This window comes from Nothoprocta perdicaria, unplaced genomic scaffold (genome assembly GCF_003342845.1).
Source record: "Nothoprocta perdicaria isolate Ctin4 unplaced genomic scaffold, notPer1 scaffold_30, whole genome shotgun sequence".
NCBI lineage: Eukaryota > Metazoa > Chordata > Aves > Tinamiformes > Tinamidae > Nothoprocta > Nothoprocta perdicaria.
This window is the reverse complement of record NW_020455533.1, coordinates 1,613,527-1,629,163: the sequence shown is the minus strand read 5'-3', so window position 1 is coordinate 1,629,163 and position 15,637 is coordinate 1,613,527. Positions and strand designations below refer to the sequence as shown.

Genomic DNA, 15,637 nt, shown 5'->3' with positions numbered 1-15,637 from the left:
CACGTGTGCGGCCGGCGGGCGGGCGGGCGCGGAGGGAAGGCGGCCCCGCGCCGCGCGTTTAAATGTCCCGCTCGGCGCGGGCTGCGCTGTGCGCAGCCACGGGAGCGGCCGCGCCGTGAGGCAGGAGGCGCCCACTGGAGCCCGCCCTGCCCCGCACCCGCGCCGCCGCGGGCAGCAGCAGCGCTCGCCGCCTCCGCTCCCCGCGAAGGCGCCGGGCTCGGCTAAGCGGCGGGCGGTAAGTGAGCGGGGCGGCGGTGCCCGGGCCTCGCAGCGGCCCTTTGTGGCGGCGGCCTTGCTGCTCCCGCCCGGCCCGGCCCGGCGGCACCATGCGCCGCGAGAGGTGAGTGCGGCGGCGGGAGCGCTGCCGCCGCCGCCTAGGCCCGGCCGGGCACCCTCGGGCACCGCGCCCGGCCGCCGCCTCCATCTCCTCTCTCTCGACAGCGACCAGCCTGAGGAGCCGGCGCCCGCCCGCGCCGAGGGCGGCGGAGCCATGCGCGCCCGCAAGAGGAAAGCCGATGTGGCCACGGTGAGTGCGGCCGCCCTGCCTGGGCCCGGCCCGGCCTCGCCGCCTTTGTGGGGCGCCCGGGGCCATGCGGCAGCTCGGGTGGCCAGCGCGGGACTGTCATGGGTGGCCTCTACCCATCATCCATACCCCAGACCCAAAGTTATCTATGTCTTTCTACAGTTCTTGCAGGATCCGGATGAAGAAGTTGCTGAAATAGAAATGAACAGGAAAAAGCAGTATGAAAGCCAGGTAACAGCTTTGCCTCTAGGTCATGCCAATATATAGCCTAATGGAAATTTATTATTGTTCTACAGGACATCATTACTGCTCTGAGCACAGTAAGGCTCATGCGCAAATACCATGTGCTCTGTGGCAGTGGTTGAGGGCACTGTCAAGCGTGGATGATGGAAAGCACAAAGCTCCCCTGTTGCTACAGCTTGGTTCCAAGACCTTGCAGCAGACAAGGCCTGTATTGGTCTTAAAACATATTGATGTTTCTGCATATCCAGCTATCCTTGGATTGCAAGAGTTCAGCTTGCAAAGGCCTTAATATGTATGTAGTTTTACACTGAGAGGACCTGTATTGACCTCTCTAGAGACCTGGAAAGTACAGCAATTAGCTTATATGCTGTATTTTGTAGGCCATAGCATGAGACACTTAGGCATGTGACCAGAATTGCCTCTTGAGATGGACCTTTTTGCATCCACGCCTATGTATAAGTTGAGACAGAGGAAGGAGGAATCTTTCCTTTCACTGTCAGGGGATTCCCACTCTCTATTATTACTGCTGGCCTGCACAAAACCAAGAGGTTACTGATTAGAAGTTACCAGTTTATAATACTACATGCTAGTGCTGTGGTGAAATGTTATACTTAATCCCCCAAAAGAACAGAGAGAACTTCTGCTTAGGCTGTGGGAATTGGGCCAGTCAGTGGAGACTGTTATTGGCCACCAGTAGTCTCCTAAGTGAGATACTGAGAATGACCTGAGTTATGATGTCAAAACTAACTTTCATCTTGGTGTCCTCTTTGTAGTCTTCAGACATCACGTGCTATTGGTTATTGCATGATACTCTTGCACATTGAGGTACCTAATTGAAATAAAACAACAAGGTTAGCCTACTCCCAAAAATAGGTTTATTACCTTTCTCGGAATTTGAAGAAAGTCTGTGTGCTTTTGTGCACAAATGCATGCTCTGCCTGTAGGACTTCAGACCGTTAATGCACATGCGGGGTGATACTAAAACTGCAGAAGTCATGATTGGGGAATACAGGCAGGACTCATTTGGTGTGCAAGGCTATGCATAATGTGGCACATCTAACCAGAAGTGGCAGCTGGAAGTTCTAAGACTAAAGTGCTACCATAACAGATGGGCATCATTGTTTGGAATGGCCTCTGCTTGTTGCAACTGCGTATACTAGTTATCAGTCAACATATTAAGCAGGGCTCAAATGGTGAGCATTTAATGAGGAGATCTCTCCTTCCCTTCTGGCTTTCTTTTGTGCAGTATATTAAACTAATTTCTCACTTCTGACAAGGAAGAGCTGCCTGTCCTTCACCACAGTTCTCTCCTTCACCAAAGGGTTCATTCTGCTTGAGCTAAATAATGTCTTTTTGCATGCAGTTACTGCATAGTAAGTACTGTTAAATCCAAACATGGACCTAGTTTACCCTCCTTCAGGAAGACAGTGGAAAGAAACCTGAAATATATTTTACACATAGTGACCTTCAGCACTGACAATAGTAAAGACTTCCAGTTCTGACTGTGTTTTGTGTTACTGGCTTAACAGCCATTAAATGTTACTTCCTAAAGGATGGACATATTAAAATTTAGATAATCTAGTCAGTAGGCATTTCAAAATACAGATTTAGGAGTTTATCAAGTTAAGCTTAGAATACTCGCCCTTGGATTCTGTAAGTGATAAATAAAAGGAGCACCTTTGTATCAGTCCATACATGGAGAAGATTTTTTGTCATAACAAAGTAGCCAGATTGTTACAGATCTGTTTAAAAAAGCTAACATTTGGCCGCACAGCAGCAGCTCTTCAGTCGATGGTGTGACACAAGCTATTCTCTGATATAAATTGCCACGGGCCACTAATGAGAATATGTTTATGGTTCCAGCAGCAGTATAGCAAGCTTGTATGATAGCCAGTGAGATAGTTATGCTGTTGTGGCACACTAATTCTAAAATGCAAGTAGCTATAAATCCAATGCAGCCTATACCACGTGACTTCTACATTAAATAAATTGTTTACTGATGCTAGTTTATACATGAGGCAAAATACCGTAGTCTCATCCCACTTTATAGCATCTTCATACTCAATTCATTAGTTTGCTTCTGCTGAACATAAGGCATGAGTTCTTAATTAGGGTGCCGTTGCCCTTTATGTGATGAAAGCATGGCTATATCATCAGGTTTGTGACAGCAGAATATTGCATAAATTCTGTGTTTGATTTTGGAGAACTGGCACTGTTGTAGTTCTGCTAGTGAATCTCATATTAATTCTGGCTGTGTTCTGTGGACTGATACACTTCCAAGGGTAAAATGTACCCTTGGAAAAACATTCTATGTAAAACAAAATTCATCTAAGATTACTGTAACCTAAATAATCTTGATACAGCTTATATGGTGTCCAAATCTAGAGTGTGGGTATTGAAACTTAAAATTATAAGAATTTTTAAGAAGAAGTTAATCTGCATTTTTCAGATTGAAGGGGTGAGGTGGGTGGGAGGGGGAAACAAACTTTCAGAAAAATCAGTAAAAATTATTTTCACTAGATGCTTCTCAAGAGCAGTCTTACCATTGTCAATGTGCAACCTAACCATTTTAAAGATATCATCTGAAAAGATGGCTTTACTAGTCTAGGTTGTGTTAGAAAGATTGTATTTCAGCTAGTCTAGGTTGTGTTTCAAGAAAAGGAAACACTTCAAGCAAGTGGATGATGTGAACCTTATAAAAGATGAGAATTTGCCTTTGCTCTAATGTGAGGAAGGACAACGTTAATTCAGAGATTTAAAACACCGCAAGCTTCTATGCTGCTTAAAATGAATTGGAATAACTTAGTTATGCATGTTCTTCTATATCCTATTTGGTAAGTCAAGATCCCTTTTCTGATGGGTGAAGAAATACTGTAATGCTTCCTGTGAGTGCGAAGCAGCCAGAATTGCTACTTCTGATGGGTAAACTAAGAAGACTGCAGTGTAACAGTTGATAGCAATGTCTTTTCTGAGATGGTGTTTTTTAGGGCAAGAGACACACACACCTTTTCTCCCACCTGCTCTTTGACTTTAGTTTCCATGCTGAAAATCATCCTTCCTCTTGCTTCCCTGAGCCCCTGCAAGCTGCTTCTGGTACTCCTGACTGGTGCCACGATGCCCTGGTGTCTCCGTAGCTTGCATTTTTGGTTTTAGCTGCTTTGGTGAAGCTCTAACTGTGTAAGAATAGCCTGAATGGCCCAAATCTGCTTGGCTTTGTATATGCTCGAAAGGTGTCTAAAAGATCCATTTAAGTGAATGCTTTATACATTTGTGAATGAGGGCATGCTTTAGAAGAACTGTTGAGGCATAGGAGCAAAAACCCTCCGAACCCCTGGATATTTTTGCTTGTTTGGAGTTAAGGTGCTTGGCTGTTCTCAAGGACTTGTTCTGTCACCTACCTCCTGCTCTTCCTGGTGTTTTTCCTCCATGTGAGCTTATGCATGTGCTCATCTTTCTGGATGTTGCTGAGTTTTCTTGCTAGGATCCTTTTTACCTCTGAGGTAGGCCTAGGGCCATACCATTTCCTCCATCAGACTGCACAGATTTGCTGCTGAGTTTGTCATCTTTTGGCTGCAGGGGAGACTGCAGCTCCTGGCTTCAGGGTTGGCTCTTGAGCAAGCCCAAAGAAAGTTCTTCCTGATGTTTCTTTCCCCTCCCCCCTTACATTAAACTACTACTGAAAAAAAGGAACAGTTCAGCAGTCTTATTCCCATACACTTACAATGTGATGTCATGAAGTTTCTAGAAGTCTTTTGGTGGAGTCAGTTGAATATCTTGCTAAATATACTCTAAAGAATCAGGAATCTAATTGGCATTCCAGTTTCATCAACCACAGTACATGCCAAAGCTATGGTGACCCCTCTCTCAATCTAGTTAAGGCTTCTCTCTACTTTCTTGATAGTTTCCTGTCTTTGAAGTCCCTATGTATTTGTTCTAATTATTTTTCTAGCTAACATATGTACTTAAATGTTGTTGCTTGTATCCGTTTCCCTGCTGTCCGCGGTGAGATGCATTATCTAGGCCAAGACTTTGTTCTTGCTTCTTTTCAAAGCACTTAGGAGGCTTCTGAATCTTTGTGTGTATTTCCTTGTAAAATATGGGGGGATGGAGGATCTTTCTTAATTCGATTGTCATTGTTGCTTCCTTGTGATACTGAGAACTTCAAATTTGCTTTTAGAAGTTTCCCTTATAGTAGGCACCTTTAAATCAATCCCTTATAATCTTGTGCTTTTCTCTTGGTTTGCTGATTAACTGATAAGCCAGTGCTTCTCTGAAGGCTGTTGGCAGCTGGGCCTGCCATGCAGTTTGGAGGACAAAGTGTGACTAAAGTCTGGCTTGGAGGGAGGGCAAAAATTAACCTACAGCAATGCTGATGTGACACTTTTATTCAAACTTTCAGTTTGTAAGGAGTCTGTCACTTTTACAGTTAGAGATTCTTCTCTTCTCCCCCTCCACCACCCGAACTAAACTGTGGTATGGTGGTATCACAGAGCAAATAAGTAGCTGTGGTAGATTTGCATGCAGAACTCCAAGAGGAAAAACTACCTTTCTGTCTCAGTAACTCAAAGTACAAATCTGTCTTTAGGATGAGTAAAATGTGCAGTGTGGTTTGTGTTTCTGAAGTTAGTGGTTTTTGTTTCTGAAGCTAGTGCTAGAGGGGAGCCATTTTGCTGGAAAGTGGTGTCACTTGTAACAGGAAAACAGTGCACAAAACGGGTTTGGAAGCCTCTTCACCAGAGATGGTATTTCATGTAGAGACATGTTACAGACATATAAGAGTCTTCTGACCTCATTTGTTTGTTTGCTTTACCCTCAAAGCACGTCAGGAATCTTTGAGGACTTCCCTCTGGCCAATGCTACAGGGTAGGTCAGTTTGCAACAAGATGGCAGATGTGAGTGTTAACTCGAGATGCCAAATTTTAATTAATTTGCAAAGTCAGGGTGACGATCTTTTATTTTACAGCAAAATTTAAAGGAATGTTTTTCTGCAAAATAATAAGAAATGTACACCAAGATCATATTTTAGTTAAGTTAGCCAGGATGAGCAACCTTTAAAGAGAAGGAAGCCCAAACTTGTATTATAGTCCGTGTACAAGTGAAAAGACATGGTAAATGAAGTGTTGGATATCTTATGTTTGCAGACCTTAGTAAATTTCTGTATACAAAATGATTGACATGATTACACATCCTTCCTTTCTTCCAAAGCAATCAGATAATCTGATTTTTTTTTCTCTTTATTTCCTTCCCACTTAAGCCTCAATTCATCTTGTAATATTTGAGAGAGAAATCTGTAAATTACTGTTTTGCTGGTCTTTATTTCCCAGGGCATTTTGCACGGAATTCTAGGTATCTCATCTGCATATTCCTTACCATAATTTCTGATCTTGTGTTTGTATAGTCCTCTGGATTAGGATTTAAAGTTCTGTCTGTTTATTCCTTACCTGAAAGAATATTTTCAGAAATGTTTTCATCAGAAATATTTTCCATGAAAAGTGTTGTTTGACAAAGGACTCCAACTTGGATTTTTTTTTATGGAATGCATGAGGTTCTTCAAAAGGAAAATAGAGTAAAAATTCTTTTCATTTAGTGACACAATCTACCAAAGGTGAAAATATGCAATTTGAACAGTCTGAAGAGGTCATCATAGTTGTTCTGTCATAGTTCCTTTCCAATTTCTGTATTCTATTTAAAGCTAAAATGATTATTTTAAAAAGCGCAATGTTGTCTTTCATTTAATAGCCATCTTGGAATAACATTCACAAAAATCCCCATACCCTGATTCCTACTCCGGATAAAGATGATGATCCAGTTGGTGTTGATTACTCTCATTTTGTTCATCTAAGCGCTACTCCAACTAGAGCTTCACCACTACCAATTCTGGGGTAAGTGTGTCACTTTACTACTGCTTATCTACCTTTTTATGTGCTATTTTGAGATTAAATGCATATGTCTATTTTAGCTGGGCAAACAGAGATGATGTATGGAAAAATATGATAAACAAAGAAGAGATGTATGTGAGAGATAAACTTTATATGCAAAGGCACCCTCTTCTGCAACCTAAAATGAGAACAATCCTTCTGGACTGGCTAATGGAGGTAAGTTTCTCTGCTTGTGAGTATTTCAAGTTTTTGTTGAAGTGTTCTAGTAACAATCTGTCATTGACACTTCTCACAATCTTTGTGTCATTGGTTTAGCACTAAATCTTTGTTTTAATTATATTAGGGAATAGCACCAAATTAAAATATGTTTTGATTTGCTGGTGTACAAACTGCCAACATAACCAGATACTCATTTAGCTTGATAATGTATAATTATCAATTAACCTGTAAGGTAGCACAGTTTAAGCATTTTCAGGTCATGTTGCAGATAAAAGCTATAAGAATGTAGCAGTCACTGTAAAAAGACAAGGTGGCTTAGAGACCAGATGCATCTCATAACATCTCTAGCACTGATACTGACATGTAGAATATACTTCAGCTCTTGTTATGTGAGTATTTCTTGCTGTTTGGATGACATGCTAGCATAGTCACAGTACTTAATGCTAAAGTTGTGAGAATTTGCTCTTTTGAGGTGTTGGATTGATGCATGTTTACAAAAACAAGAAACTGATGTTTTAGTGTCATTAAAGCGTGTGCTTTTTACTCTGATATGTGTGTTCTGGCGATTTACTGTAGTGGCAGTCTTGTGAGCCAAAAGAAATTGTTTAATTCCTACCCTTAGTTAGCATGTTAATATCAGTGAATCAGAAAGCCAGCATGAATTAAATAGCTAGCTCTTGCATTTTTGAATAAATCTATAGCATCTATTTTTGACTCTCAAACTGTTCTTGTCCTTTGTAAATTATTTCTTTGCAGGTTTGTGAAGTTTACAAGCTTCACAGAGAAACTTTCTATTTAGCACAAGATTTCTTTGATCGGTTTATGGCAACACAACAGAATGTTGTAAAAACACTATTGCAACTTATTGGAATCTCTTCTTTATTCATAGCAGCGAAACTTGAGGTAAGTATTTCTGGCTTTTACCTAAACATAAAAATGTGAAAGGACAGACAGCATGTGTACTGTACACTAGATCCATTTAGGCAGATTTTATGAAGCTTGTTAATATGACTTTTGAGCTGAAAGATGAAAGAAAAAAATTGTCTTTTAGAAGTTCTGGAAATAGCTAAAATTAAGACTACTTGACACTACAGTATATCTCTCTTAATCTTAAAAGAATTATTCTAACATTGAAAAAAATGAGGTTTCTAATGACTTTTTAAATGAGTTTATAGTGGGATGCTCTATGCGGGGACTGCTTGTTGAAATAAAACTAGGTGGATTACGTACTAGATAACCCAGTCTAAGAGCTATTCTTTGTTTACTTAAATCAAACTTAAAACATATAATGCTATTTTAGTTCTTACTGCTTAAGAGAAAGAAATCTTCAACCTCTTCTCTCTAGCATAAATTCTTTTGCTCCTAAATCACGATGCTTCATTAGTGAGCTTTGTGTATTTAAGGCAAAACTTACTCATTGAGTAGTTGAGGCCAAACTGTCTCCTCATTATTGAAAAGCAATTAAAGTCTACTGATGGAGTTAGAGGAACTCTGTCTGCTTTGTCTCTATTCCCTGCAGCATCTCTTAAGGCTAACCTTGGGCCAACAACATTTGTAAACCTCTGTGTTAGTTGTAACCTTTAATGTGAGGAATCTAGTACAGATAATGGCTCTGTTGCTGCTGCTGATGTCTTCTAACTATCCATTGGAACATCCATAGTTAATTAGCTTTGGTCTGTTTCTCACAGGATCCAGGTCATTATGTGCCAGGCTACAGCCTTGTAAAAGTTAAACAATGCAAGCATATATGATCTTCATTTGATTACGAGAGAAAAAAGGCCTTTTCCTTAGTATGTATAAAAAAAGTCTTAGTTAAATCTTAGGTATAATATCACTGCAGTAGTCCTGTAGTCAAATGTAACGCATGTTGTACTGATCCATTAGAAGTGGAAGGTAAAAGGTATGGACAATAAAGTTGTCATCAAAAAAGTCATTCCATCAAAGGCAGGGGAGGACATTATGATTGTTTTGGCTTTATTTAAATCTTGAAATAATGAAGATGTGTGATGTTGCTGTTTTAACACACAGAACTAGTTACAACTTATTCCTTAACTTAATCTTATCTTTCAGGAAATTTATCCACCAAAGTTGCACCAGTTTGCCTATGTTACAGATGGAGCTTGTACAGAAGATGAAATCCTCAGTATGGAATTGATCATTATGAAGGTAATATTTTGAAGTGGAATTAGTTGCACCTGTTTAAAACAAAGCATAATCAGTCTAAAAGCAGAAAACCTCAGTTAATCTTGTATGCTACTAAGAGGCACATTTCTCTTTCTAATTAAAAACCAGTTTTCCCTAGGTAATAAAATGAATCAATTCCACCACCCTGTCAGTGGTGGGAACCACAGGGGAGGCTTGAATTTGTATTCTAAGGGTGCCTTGCCCAACTGAAAATACAGCTTCCCATCAAGAGTAAAGTTGCATGGTCTAAGAATTCTTTTAACTAAGTCTTGTGCATATCTACTCTTTCAGGCTCTTAATTGGAACTTAAATCCATTGACAGTTGTCTCATGGCTAAACATTTACATGCAAGTTGCCTATTTAAATGAGCTTTATGAAGTGCTGCTGCCACAATATCCACAGCAAATATTTGTACAAATAGCAGAGGTAGGACTGATTTCATCCTTAATTGCTATACCGTCTAAAAAAAATCCTATTTAGCAATATGCTTACAATGCATGTGTTGCCTTGTAGCTCTTGGATCTCTGCGTGCTAGATATCGGCTGCTTGGAATATACATATGGAATACTTGCAGCTTCTGCTTTGTACCACTTCTCCTCATCTGAGTTGATGCAGAAAGTTTCAGGTAAGTGTCACTGACAATTCTAGACAAGTCTAACAATTTCTAATAATTTTGTCTTAATTCAGAAATTAAACTGTACATCTTGTCTTTCAGGTTACGAATGGTGTGAGATAGAGGAATGTGTCAAGTGGATGGTTCCATTTGCAATGGCTATACGGGAAGTAGGAAGCTCCAAACTGAAACACTTTAGAGGCATAGCTCCTGAAGACTTGCACAATATACAAACGCACATAAACAGCTTGGATTTGCTGGTACGTACTTGGGAAACAAAGGGGGAAGTTGTCTGTAAAAACTTTTAATTTTTGTTTATTCTGTGATTACACTTTAGAATAAATTCAGTATCAAATCAATACTGAGGGTGAGTGTATTCAAACAATAAGAGGTATAAGGCTGTACCCCAGATGGAAGATCTCTGGAATAGAGATCTGATTTATACAATATTTGGTATATAAAAAGGTAATTGTGATTTTAAGGCTCTGATCTCTAAGGACAAATTATTACCCCAGAAATGGGAAATATATTTCTGCCTTTTGCGATATCTCAAATATGTTAGAAATGTCCCTGTAGGAAATACAGGTAACCTTTTCTGATCAAGAAGAAAAGGAGACTAATCATGAGGCCCTGCTCCGGAAGGGTGGTTGACAATAAGTGACCAACAGTGTTTTTTAAGATAAGAAACTTGCAGAAGATCAAAATCTTGACCAAAAAAAATATGATTAGTCTAAATTATCAAGCTTTTCTTTTTAGATTACTTAACTGTTGTAAGAGTTAAACCTTTTGCAGTTTGCAGCTGCTGAATTTTGCTGTCTTGAAAGCTCAAGTAACATAATACAGATTAAGAGGATCCAAAAATTAATATTTACCTCCTAGGACTTGTATTCACTAACTACTTATACTGTAGGATTGATATTTGTTAGTTACCATGAAGGAGGCTGGCTATACATATGCATTTCTGTATCAGCAGCCTATTGAGTTATGAAGCAATATATTGAATATATTATGAAACAAATATTGGTCTGTTGCAGTGGTATACCAAAATAAGGATTTTTTTCTCCTGTTTCCTGTATTTTCAGGACAAAGCTCAAGCAAAACAAGCCATATTGGCTGAGCAAAATAGGACTTCACCTTTTCCTAGTGGTGTCCTTACACCACCACAAAGTAGTAAGAAACAGTCTGCTGGACTACAACCCATATGACTATAGAAAACATTGACAGACAATTTTGCTGAAGTGCCTGTTCTGCTGGTTCTGACTCCTGCTCCATGGTGGAAATGCTGCCAGTGAAGTTCATAAGCTTTTATAGATTCTGAAAAGGAAACCTTGCCTTTTTTGTGACAGAAGATTTTTCTATATGAAATATTTTTATTGAACATTAAAATATTTTAAATAAATGGATCAAGTACACCAGCCACTTAAAAGAACACCGAAGAGTGCTCCAAATGCTGCTAAGGAGGGTGATGCTTGATGTGACCAACTGTTCAGAGAAAGGGCTTGATTAGTTACTGTGCCTGTCTGTCCTTTGGAAATCTGGAGTCATTCTGTTCCCTACTGACAAATGGGCATAAAAATGCTGTGGAAGACTATATTTCAAAGCCTCTTTTTCAAACGGTTGGCTTACAACTTGATGCCTTTTAAAATTCTTTATTGTAAATGCTGCTATGTCTCTGTGTATCCATTTTTAATAAAAATGCTGTCTAAGACAGCTGGTTTATATATATTCATATTTTTCATTTAATTGTGGTCAGCTAAGCTTTCTAAAGTTGTGATTGCTAGTAGTGTTGGAACTGGGTCAGAGGATACAATAGCTATCACTTTTTATTTATTTACCATTACTGGCTTGCCAATGAAAGCTTCCTTTCTGGGTACTAAAATAAAATTATGATATCGTGCTAACTGGACTTCCTGTTTGTTCCAGCTGCAGATGACTGGGAAGGGGGACAGATACAGAGGTGTCTTTCGATAGCACATTTTCTAGTAATCAGTGTATCGGGAATTTCTTGAATCAGATTGTCTGGGTGGTCATGCTTGATGGTAAGAAATGGTTAGAAAGGAAGAAGCCTACCTTTTCTTAAGAAATACTCATTTGAACTTTGGGATTTTTGGATTATTCTTTGGCAACTGTGCAAATGTGCAATTGACACCTGGAACAGCATGTGCCCTTTTAATTTACAGTCTCTTTGGAAACAAGATCTTTATTAACCTCCGTTACACTTGAGGATATATAGTAAGACTGGAGAATTATTATTCCAAAGAAAATGGGAACAGAGAAGTAGATACAGAAACAGTTACTTGTTTTTAACATGATACTCACTTTAAAGGTCTATGCACAGCACTGAATGCTTGTCAGACTTCAAGACTTTTTCATGTGCTTCTGTATTTATATGCTAAACAATTATTTCTGCAAACTTCTGCTCTGTTGACTAATGTCTAAGCATTAGTTTCCAGAAAGGCATAGTTTTAGAAGTTTATTTGGTTTTATTAGGTTATTCCTTTTCCCTTCTCCTTGAACCAGTACTCTTATCAGAGTTAAAGCTCTGGTGTATTACAATGCTCAACATAAGTAATGGTAAGCACTTTTTTATTTTCTTGCAGTGAATGACTTGAAGTCCTCTGGTAATACAACAAGTGTAAATGTTAGCCTAACAAGTTGACAGTGCTAGTTCAGAGAAGTTTTCATTTCTGAGAACTGCAGGCTTTAGACAAAAGAATATTGTATTTGCCTGTTAATGAAAATACTTGTAACATGGCGGGAATGTTCAGGACACGTTACTAAATCACTGGCCAAATTTCATTGCTAGTATTTCTACTGTTAATTTTGAGTGCAAAGTTTCATTTGTAAAATGCACATCACACAAGTGACTGATCCCTTATGGGTATTGCATTTTATTTAACTGTGAAATAAAATGCTCTGTAATAACAATACAGATATCATGAACATTAACTTTCAGTTTAAGCTAAAAATAAGCTTCTGCTTAATATCTATTCCAGACTAAATGCAGGCACAGGTGTTCTATATGTTCTCTGGGCTGTTTGGGAAAGCTCTACTAAATGATATACATAAAAGGGTCCATATAACTGTTTGTATAACAGACTTTTTTTTTAAATTGGAACTCTGCTTCAGATGGTAATCTGGCTCAATTGCTAAATGATAACTTTTTTCCCTCCTCAGAGGTCTGCTTGCTTTACTTCTGTGGAGAGCAGTCTGTTCAGAATGGGGAGATCTCTGCATGCTTTGCAGCCTCTGAGGTATGAATGCAAAGAAACTGTACTTTCCAAGAGACTGACTTGCTTGAAAATGTTTCTATTTTTCTTTTCTCTTTTTTTAATCATACTTCTAGGAATCATGTTATCATGTAGTACATAATGATACTCAAGTCTGTCTTTGAAGTGTCTTCTTTCTAGCACAGCTTTAAGAGCTTAGCACTAGTTGTTGCAGAGTAGTAACCATTTGGTGGGAGAACAGTGCAACTCATTATAAGGAAAATAGTTGTCCCTGTTCCAAGACCTAAAACAAAGGAGAGGGTCTTCCTTTCCTATTTCTCTGCCTGTGAATCCTATTTCTTAAATTCTTCCGAGTCAATTGAAGTCAGAAAGACACTTCAGTATCTTTCTTATTGTCTGCAGGAGGAGGAAGAAGTCGTTTTGGCCTGAGTAGTTGCAGGAAGAGACTTAGCCTATTTACAAGCGGGCTAAAGTTGTGCAGACATGAGCCAATATCAAATATGTATTTGTCCAAGCTGTTTCTAATCTAGAAGATGTTACCTGAAAAGGCAGGGAAGGGTTCTGAGCAAAAGGTATTTAGGAAAAGGGGCTAGACTACTATTGTTATTGAGGATGATGTGCAGTGCAGGAGCAGAGTGGGTTTATAAGCTCTCTGGAGATGCTGAGAAAACAATTTAGTTGTATATCACTGTTCATTCTTTGAATTGAAACTCTCTCTCCTTTTAATAACTCTAGACCAGCATAGTGTGTTGCAAAATAAATTGAATTCTACAGTAGGCAGGTGGCTTGGGGTTATCTCCTCCTCCTGAAGAGTTTGTCATAACTATATAACAAAAACTCCCTTTGGTCTGAAAGCTGGGAACATCAGTGAAACTTTGAACAAAAGAAATGACTGCAGTGCTACTTCTATGTTTGTTACTGCTGCTGTAAAACTACCCTTGCCAGTTAGCTGTGACTGTACGGAATGAATGCATACAGCACTACATCAGTGGCTCAAGGCTTAAATAGTGAGTTTGGGTCAGAAGAGGTGTGCTGGTAGACAAAAAGGTTGGAAATGCTTAGGTCTGTACTGTGGTTCTGTCAGATACTAAAATGTTGAAAATATATTATCTAATGATAGTTCTTAGAAATTCTTCCTCATAGCTTGTCTCTTATAAAGCAGTAAAGCAGATCTGTGCAGGATTATCAATGTCTGAGTGTTAGATAAGCATCTCATCTTGGGTTTTGGGAATTCTGCAACATGATGGGGTTTATAACTGCCTCATGCAAACAGAGAAGTCGAGTGTCAAAGCAGGTTCAATGGAGTGCTGGCACAGGTATTAAATCATGCAGTCCATGGGAACTGTAGGCCCTGTAAGGTCTTACAGCCTAGTTGAAGCTTCTCTCCATTCCTGTGTGCTAGAGATGTCCTCTTTGTGTATGGAGCAACTGGCTTGCCCGCCACCCACAGGCTCTACCTTCTAGTCGGCTGTGAAGTCCTTGCCCTCAGTGCAAGTCTGTACTTGTATACAAGGCTTCCCTGCCCTAACATCTCAGGGGTAGCATCAGGGTACCTGAGCTTGAGAGTTGCCAAAGACCACAACAGGTTTTCCTCTGGACTTGAATGGAAATAACACCCAACATGATCTGAGTTTCTATAATCTGTATGAGGAGCTCTCCTCTTCAGACTTGTCATGTTATAAAAAAAAAAAAGGCTGCATGCAGATCCACTATGTGACTTAATGTGACAGGAAGTAGCTCTGCTTTTGCTTCCTGTTTTACTCTCCTCTTTCACTGTCAGCTTTAAACTGTGCTACAGTGAACAGATCTGCGAGGGTGGTTTAGTCGAAGTCAAGGTGGAGTAACTGAAAGATTTTTATCTGAGATGATAGGAAGCGGTGGATAAGTAGTGATGGGGAGATGCTTTTAAATGTCCGTATTTTGCCTTTATAAAACTTGGCTTTTGGAAAATTCATGAAATTCTGTGTTATGAAATAACAAGACTGTAACCAAGCAGTCTTTGTCACATTTTGAGCAATAAATGTTCTGCTGATTGGGTCCTTCAACCATGCTACTTGCAAACGATTCAAATTGAATTTTACCTTCAAAATACACAAACTTTCTATCCAGTCTTGAATTGTCTATTACTGGCATCACACTTATTTTTTTGATAAAATACAAGTCTACAGAATACAGTAATACCATACTGCATAATCTTTCTCCTTTCAGTCTCCTGATTGCTTCAAGTCAAGTGCAGAAGAGTAAGCATTATGGTGAATTTGAGATTGTAAAAAGAAATGAAGTATGGTTGTAGACTATTAAAATCAGTGCTTTTAAAAATCTGCAAACTTTTATGCTTGAGGACAAATTAGATCATATCCTTATCAAGGAAGAAAGGCAAGTCATTCATGGTGCTTTGGTCCAAAGCTTGTTGGCAGTTTGGAGATGCAGACAGTTTGCTGGAATAGCCTGGAATCTATTTTGGTTTTACCAGGCTGACCATGTTGTTGTTACACAAGTATGGTAAGAAAGCAAAAGGATGTAATGAAGCGTTGATCTTTAATATTACAATAGCTCTGCTGAAACTTCAAAAGAGGAAATTCAGTGGTTCCATCATTAAGCATCCCAACCAAAAAAAAAAAAGAAAAAAACCCAAGATGTCTTTGTGCTGGCATTTAAGGTCCATTGCTATATACTGTGACATCTAATGTGGAAATGGTCAGTTAGCCTTTGTTGGCAGGTTCTTAAAGCAACCTGACATAGTCCT

The 15,637-nt window shown here is 39.4% G+C and overlaps 1 protein-coding gene across 1 annotated transcript; it reads left to right on the top strand.

Moving 5' to 3' along the window:
- The first annotated feature begins 463 nt into the window (after positions 1–463).
- Positions 464–11,488, top strand: CCNE1 (cyclin E1). Its single transcript, XM_026042376.1, has 10 exons — positions 464–526; positions 686–754; positions 6,506–6,648; positions 6,726–6,861; positions 7,621–7,767; positions 8,935–9,030; positions 9,340–9,474; positions 9,562–9,673; positions 9,764–9,921; positions 10,744–11,488. The coding sequence occupies exons 1-10, from the start codon at positions 491–493 to the stop codon at positions 10,864–10,866; spliced, it is 1,155 nt and encodes a 384-aa protein (XP_025898161.1). The 5' UTR covers positions 464–490; the 3' UTR covers positions 10,867–11,488.
- The last annotated feature ends 4,149 nt before the right edge of the window (positions 11,489–15,637 follow it).

Excerpts from the sequence above, each read along its gene's own strand:
- CCNE1 (XM_026042376.1), top strand. The coding sequence starts at position 491 with ATGCGCGCCCGCAAGAGGAAAGCCGATGTGGCCACG. Across the intron at positions 527-685 it reads GGAAAGCCGATGTGGCCACG|TTCTTGCAGGATCCGGATGA; the intron begins GTGAGTGCGGCC and ends GTCTTTCTACAG. Across the intron at positions 6,649-6,725 it reads TCACCACTACCAATTCTGGG|CTGGGCAAACAGAGATGATG; the intron begins GTAAGTGTGTCA and ends TGTCTATTTTAG.